At 32.3% G+C, this 6598-nt stretch overlaps 1 protein-coding gene across 1 annotated transcript; it reads left to right on the forward strand.

The window, feature by feature from the left end:
• Positions 1-4823: 4823 nt before the first annotated feature.
• Positions 4824-5734, forward strand: LOC105980556 (olfactory receptor 4L1-like). Its single transcript, XM_013009445.1, is given in 2 exon segments — positions 4824-5514; positions 5517-5734. Coding segments are annotated over 2 exon segments (909 nt in total).
• The last annotated feature ends 864 nt before the right edge of the window (positions 5735-6598 follow it).

The following is a 6598-nucleotide window of genomic DNA, read 5'->3' on the forward strand; positions in this document are numbered from 1 at the left end:
AAAATTATGTAGTACATATACACCATAGAATTTTACTCAACCATTAGAAAGAATACTAGTATGTCATTTGCAGGGAAGTGGATAGACCTAGAACAAATCATGTCAAGTGAAGTAAGCCAAGCTCAGAGAGACAAAGGACATAGGTTTTCCCTAATATGTGGAAGCTAAATCTAAAAATGGGGTGAGATATATATATATATGGGACTACAAGGCATTCATACACTAACAGTCATACTAAAGGAGGATAGTATAAGGGAAGGAATACAAAGGCATAACTAGTGTGAACATTTAAAATACTATTTATTAAAATGAATTCTGGGAAATGAAAACATTCTGGGTTTTGTTGTTGTTTTTGTTGGTGGTGGTGGTGTTTGTTTTTGTTCCTTTTTGTTTTTGTCTTTCTACAAGTAAGGGCAGAAGGACACAAAAATGGATGGAGGAAAGTCAACAAATGTAGTTATGGTATTCACTATACACTGTGAAAAATGAAATATACAACTTGTAGGCAGGGAAAGAAAGGGGAAACTGGAATTAAGTGAAGGAAGGAGTGACATTGTACAAGTGGAATTGTATTCATTGCTCATTACCTGATTTATGCAACTATAACCTTGTGGATATTAACTCTATAATGACTATTTTTAAAAGTTCATTTAATTGTTAGTCTAAATAAATAGTCTTTGAATAAAAATTGTATTCCTTAACTGATTTATGAAAGGGTAACCTTTTGTACAACATCTTAATACTAGCAACACATTCATATTTTTAAAAATTAAAGTTAATTATCAATTCTAATTTGCTCAGTGTAAAGACTGTAAATTAATTTTCCTTCTATAATTATTAAACTAATTATAACTTCATATTTATCAAATAATATTAAAAGGATTATGTTGTCAGAAATCAATAATCATTTTCTGTAAGTATTCTCAATTATACACCAACCACAACTTCAATTAGTAGAAAGTTTACATGACTATTACACTTTGAGAACTCATGATTCCACTTAAATGAGAAACGTTCTCTTCTGAACTCAAGGGAAACAAACATATTTATTTTAATAATTCTCCTGGAGATTAAGATCTCCAGCCTGAATCTTATGTAAGTGTCCTCTGTGTCCCTCTTGTTACATTCACTAACCCAAAGTCTATTTTCATGTCTTTATGACAGGTTAAAAAACTGTCAGGTTAAAACTATTCCAATTTATATTCAGAGTTTCACTGTGTCTACATTTCTTTGAAGAAGCTATTCCTCAGCCCTAACTGTAGGTTTAAATAGCAATGCTAAGAACACATTATGCTTACATGCTTTAATAAAAGAAAAGACATTTTACACGGTTTATATAATTGAATGGAATATAATTTTCTAATCACAAAGCCAATATTAAAAGATAGGTTTGACCAAAATGAATATGGAAAATAATATTTAATGGCAGCAGAAACCTATGATGACTAAAAACCTATAGTCTGAAGTATTAGTTTTACAGTTTGAGCTTGAGTTTTGGAGATAGAAACCTGAATTAGTTTAATCCACATGATACATAAGAAAAAGATTACTTGAGCATGATAAAATAATTTAACATTATTTTCTTCCTTTGTTAAATTAACATTTGTAACAAATCTGATATTCAATAAAACTTCAGATTAAAACTTGGAATGTACTCAGTTATTTTAATTTAGTATTACTTTGGTAATTTATGTTTTTCTTTTCTTCGGGGGATAGTTATGGAATGTCATGAGTGATAAATGATTGATTTAAAGTCATTTGTATATATTTTTAACAGTACCAATCTACTTACCTTTTGATTGGTACTACTAACATCCTCCTTTTGTTAATCTTTCAACATACTAGTCTTATTATTCTAAATCCTCTAGTATTTTATATAGATTAAAATATATTATTGTGATTATGAATGTTTTATTATGTGAGAACAAAATTTTGGTGCATTATTTTAAAGTTAGTATATTATTTTAATACAAAAAATATCTACACTCATTTTCCAGTTTTTTGACTTTTCAATTTTCATATTGCTCAGTGATAAAGTTTCATAAAAAATATAACAATTCTCATGATTTATAGAAATATGAGTGTTCTGTTTATACATTAAAAAAACTGTTACACTTTTCCACATACAGTAACTTGGGTAGCTCAGTGATCATTTGGAAATACATTGACTAGTTAACATAGACACACATGGTTGACATTTTAGCTTCCTTTTCCTAAGCAAGAAATTATAATTGAAAGGAATATTATCATTTTTTCGTTTAAAGAATCACTTGAAAACCTTAGTATGCTTTTCCCACAGCAAAGATCATTCATTACATTCTCAAACAAAATTTGTTCTATAACAAAGCCAGTCACTACTGATCCAATTTTAGGAAGTTACAATATGTCATTTTATGTCTTTCTGGTTCAATTATATAAATCTACTTCTATTTTTCCATTGAGGTTTAAACTACTTCTATTTTTCCATTCTAGTTTTCTTATTTACAGGTCTGAATAAAAGAACATCTTTTGAAAATATTTAGTATTTTATCATAAAAATTGCAGTTATGAGTAATTTTATCAACCTCAAAATTTTTCAGTCTTTATAAATAGAAATGGAAAGATACAAAATTTTGGAAATGTTTAATACTGTTATAAAACACTCTTAGAGGGCTGGGAAGGTGGCTCAGTGGTAGAGTGCTTGCCTTGCATGCATGAGGCCCTGGGTTTGATTCCTCAACACCACATAAGCAAAAAGAAAAAGCCGGAAGTGGTGCTATGGCTCAAGTGGTAGAGCGCTAGCCTTTAACTGAAGAGCTGAGGGACAGCGCCCAGGCCCAGATTTCAGGCCCCACAACCGGACACAAAAAAAAACAACACTCTTAGAAATGCTAATCAATGTTATTATTTGCTTTAAAATATGCAAGTATGATTATGAAAAACTAAAATCTTACAGGTTTAAATATTCTTTTCTGATGTTGTATTACAAGTTTTAAATATTAAGCTAACCATTTACTTTATCTTATGGGCCAATGAAGAAAGCAGTCTTGTGATTTTTCTCCTATTAATATTATGGTATGTAGTGTGCAGATGCATTATTGCATGGATGGAGATTCCAGAGATAAAAATAATTTTTTAGATTAAAAACTGTGTAATTACGCAAAGCATATTAAACAGAGCACCATAGTTTAATCACTATTAACACATCATACAATCAAGAAAAATGAGATTAATTAGAAAACAAAATTTAATAAATGTAAATACACACACCAAATATATACTCAACAAAATATACAGTTTATTTGATATATTCTATCACTTAAAGCCTTTTTATAATCCACATGATTAAATACTGGGTTTATTTTATTATTACAAAAAATTCAATATTCTGAGGATTTACCAAATTTTCTTTATAAATCCTTAGACCCTGATTAGAACTTTAGTTTTTAGATAATTTTATTCAGATATGTTTATTAAAGAAAGCCTTCTCATAATTGATAAACTCTTAAGCCAAACAATGAAAAGTCAGTCTAGTATGGTTTGATATCCATAAGTAAGACTTCTAAAGAGAAAAATCAAATAACAAAATATCCACATGAAAACTAATACATGATCCATAAGTGAGCTAATGGTTTCAGGTTACTGTGGGAAAGTATGGAATACAGGACGAATGAACTTGGATGTAAGTTTAAGTCCCTGTGCAGTTTCAATGCATCTGAGGAGTATACTGGGAACAAAGAAGGGATGATCCACATTTAAGAGTCAAGCAAACGTAAATACTAGTACCAAAGTCTTGGTGGTTGTAGAAGGCCTATATTAGTAAAGCATCCAAGGGGACATTAAACGAAGCCAGAGACTGAATAGAAGAGTCCAGGAGTGTTTCTCAGATTAATTACAACTTTATTCCAGAAGAAACAAAAACCTCAATCCTAAGAAAGATTTATTTCCTTGCTCAAGAATTCCTAAAATGGCAATTAAATTATCTGAAAAGGACCCAGTATAAATATACAATAACTAAATCTTTAGGATTAAATGAAATTACTACCATTACATAATTTTACTTTTTTTAAAAGGTAGGTGAAATATACTTTAGCTTATAAAAGAGTACTAAATGAATTCACTTATAAAATGTTTGGTTGTGTCCAAAACCAGTGGTTCAAGTCAAGAACCAGTAGCTTCTAGCTACACAAAAGGCTGTGATCTCAGGATTGCTCTTTAAAGCCAGCTCCTGCAGAATAGTAAGTGAGAACCTTATCTTTGATTAACTACCAAAAAAGCCAGAAATGAAGCTATGACTCAAGTAGTAGAATGCTAGGCTTGAACAAAAAATCTAAGGACAGAACTCTGGACCTGAGTTCAAACCCTAACAGCAACACACAAATAAATATAGAAAATGTGTTTTATAATTTAGCTCATGCACTTATGTAGATACTTTATACAAGAGGGAAGAATGAATAACAGGAACCACAAAATTCAATGGTTATGTTCTTCACTTAGACTTAACAGTAGTTTGACTTGCTTTATTCATTGATCAAACTGGACTCTGATCATGAAATTATGATAGAGACAAGTACATAAGGGAATATAATACATATCTGAACATCAGATTTCAGAATTTGATAATAAATTTCTCATTTTTATGCCTTTCTGACAGAAAAAGTGTAGTACTGCCAATGCGATTTACATTAATTAAATCGCATTGTTCTGCATAAATGTCCAATTTCTCTTTCTGTAGCAAAAATATTCTCTTTCTGTATGTCCATAGTTTGAAACCTACTACTTATTAACTTATCTTGTTTTCCAGATTTTCTTTCTTTAAAAGCTCTTTGAAAAACAGTATCTAGATGGATAGAAAAAACAGCTCAATGATAGCTGAGTTTGTTTTGTTAGGGCTCACCAGCAGTTGGAAACTTGAAATTTTCTTTTTTTGCATATTTTTGGTGGCTTATGCAGCAATCATGGCAGGGAATCTACTCCTTGTTCTCACTGTAACCTTTGACTCCCAGCTCCATTCAATACCAATGTACTTCCTCCTGGGAAATCTCTCCTTTCTTGATATGTGTATTTCTACAATAACAACCCCTAAGATGGTGACAGATTTCCTCAGGGAGACTACAACTATCTCCTTTTGGCGTTGTATGACTCAGATGTTCTTCCTCCACTTCCTAGGGGGAAGTGAGATGACTCTTCTCATAGTCATGGCTGTCAATAGGTACATTGCAATATGCAAACCTCTTCACTATACAGCCATCATGAACCGCAGGGTGCTGATGGGATCTGTGCTGCTGTCCTGGGCTGTTGGTTTTGTGCATACAATGAGCCAGATGGTCTTCACTGTCATCTTGCCATTCTGTGGCCCCAATGTAGTGGATAACATATTTTGTGACCTTCCCCTAGTATTGAAGCTTGCCTGCACTGAGACCTATGTTCTGGAGTTGCTGGTTATTGCTGACAGCGGTTTGTTGTCTTTCATCTGCTTCATACTGGTAACTGTGCGCCATCGCTCCTCAGCAGGACCCTCCAAGGCTCTGTCTACACTGCTCACATCACGGTGGTGACTCTGTTCTTTGGGCCCTGCATTTTCATTTACATTTGGCCATTTAGTAGCTTCTCAGTGGACAAATTTCTTTCTGTATTTTATTCAGTTATCACTCCCTTACTAAATTCCCTTATTTACACTCTGAGGAATCAGGAGATGAAATCAGCCATGAGCAGATTGAGGACAAGACATGTGAGCTCCAGACAGACCTCATAGAGAAGAGTGAAAATGAAGACTTTTAGTGAAAAATCCTGTAAATTACATTTGAAATTAGGTTGCCAGTTCTTCGTTTTGTTTTGTTTTATAGATTTTTTAAAATAATTATATTGTATACTGAAATTTTCAAGTGTATTTTCTTATTGTATTTGTATAACATTCATGGTGCAGCTGAAAGTTGTATTCACAGAAATTCATTTGTACTTTTTAATGTGATAGAGTGTTACAGAAATTGTTCTTTATATTTAGAAATCCAGAAATTTCTTAAAGTATCCTTTTTAAATAAAGAGAAATAATAGCTTTTTATGGCTCATCCCTGTAATCCTACATATTCAGGAGGCTTTAACCTGAGGATCACAGTTTGAAGCCAGCCTGGGCAGGACTGTCCATTAAACTCTTATCTCCAATTAACCACCAGAAAACTGGAAGTGGTGCTATAGCTCAAGTGGTAGAGCACTACCCTTGAGCAAGAGAGCTCAGGGACAGCATATAGACCCCAAGTTCATGCCCATGACTGGCCAAAACAAAAGAAAGGGAGAGAGGGAGAAAAGGAAAGAAAGAGAGAAAGAGAGAAATAGAAAATGAGTTTGGTGTGTGTGTGTGTGTGTGTGTGTGTGTGTTTATTTTTAACTATGAGGCTCACTTTGGATTTTAAAGTAGTTCCTTTATGAGAAAAATAGTAGGAATGGACACAGAAAGAAAGGCGTGACAGGGGTGTATGAATATTGTAGAAGATACATATATACATATATACATACATACATATACATATATATGTGTCTGCATAAATATATGTGTATCTATATAATACCAAATTGAATCTAGTGAAAAATAATTTTAATGAGGAAGAAAGGGGGTTGAGTA

Source organism: Dipodomys ordii, unplaced genomic scaffold, assembly GCF_000151885.1.
Source record: "Dipodomys ordii isolate 6190 unplaced genomic scaffold, Dord_2.0 Scaffold10, whole genome shotgun sequence".
NCBI classification, from domain to species: Eukaryota; Metazoa; Chordata; class Mammalia; order Rodentia; family Heteromyidae; genus Dipodomys; species Dipodomys ordii.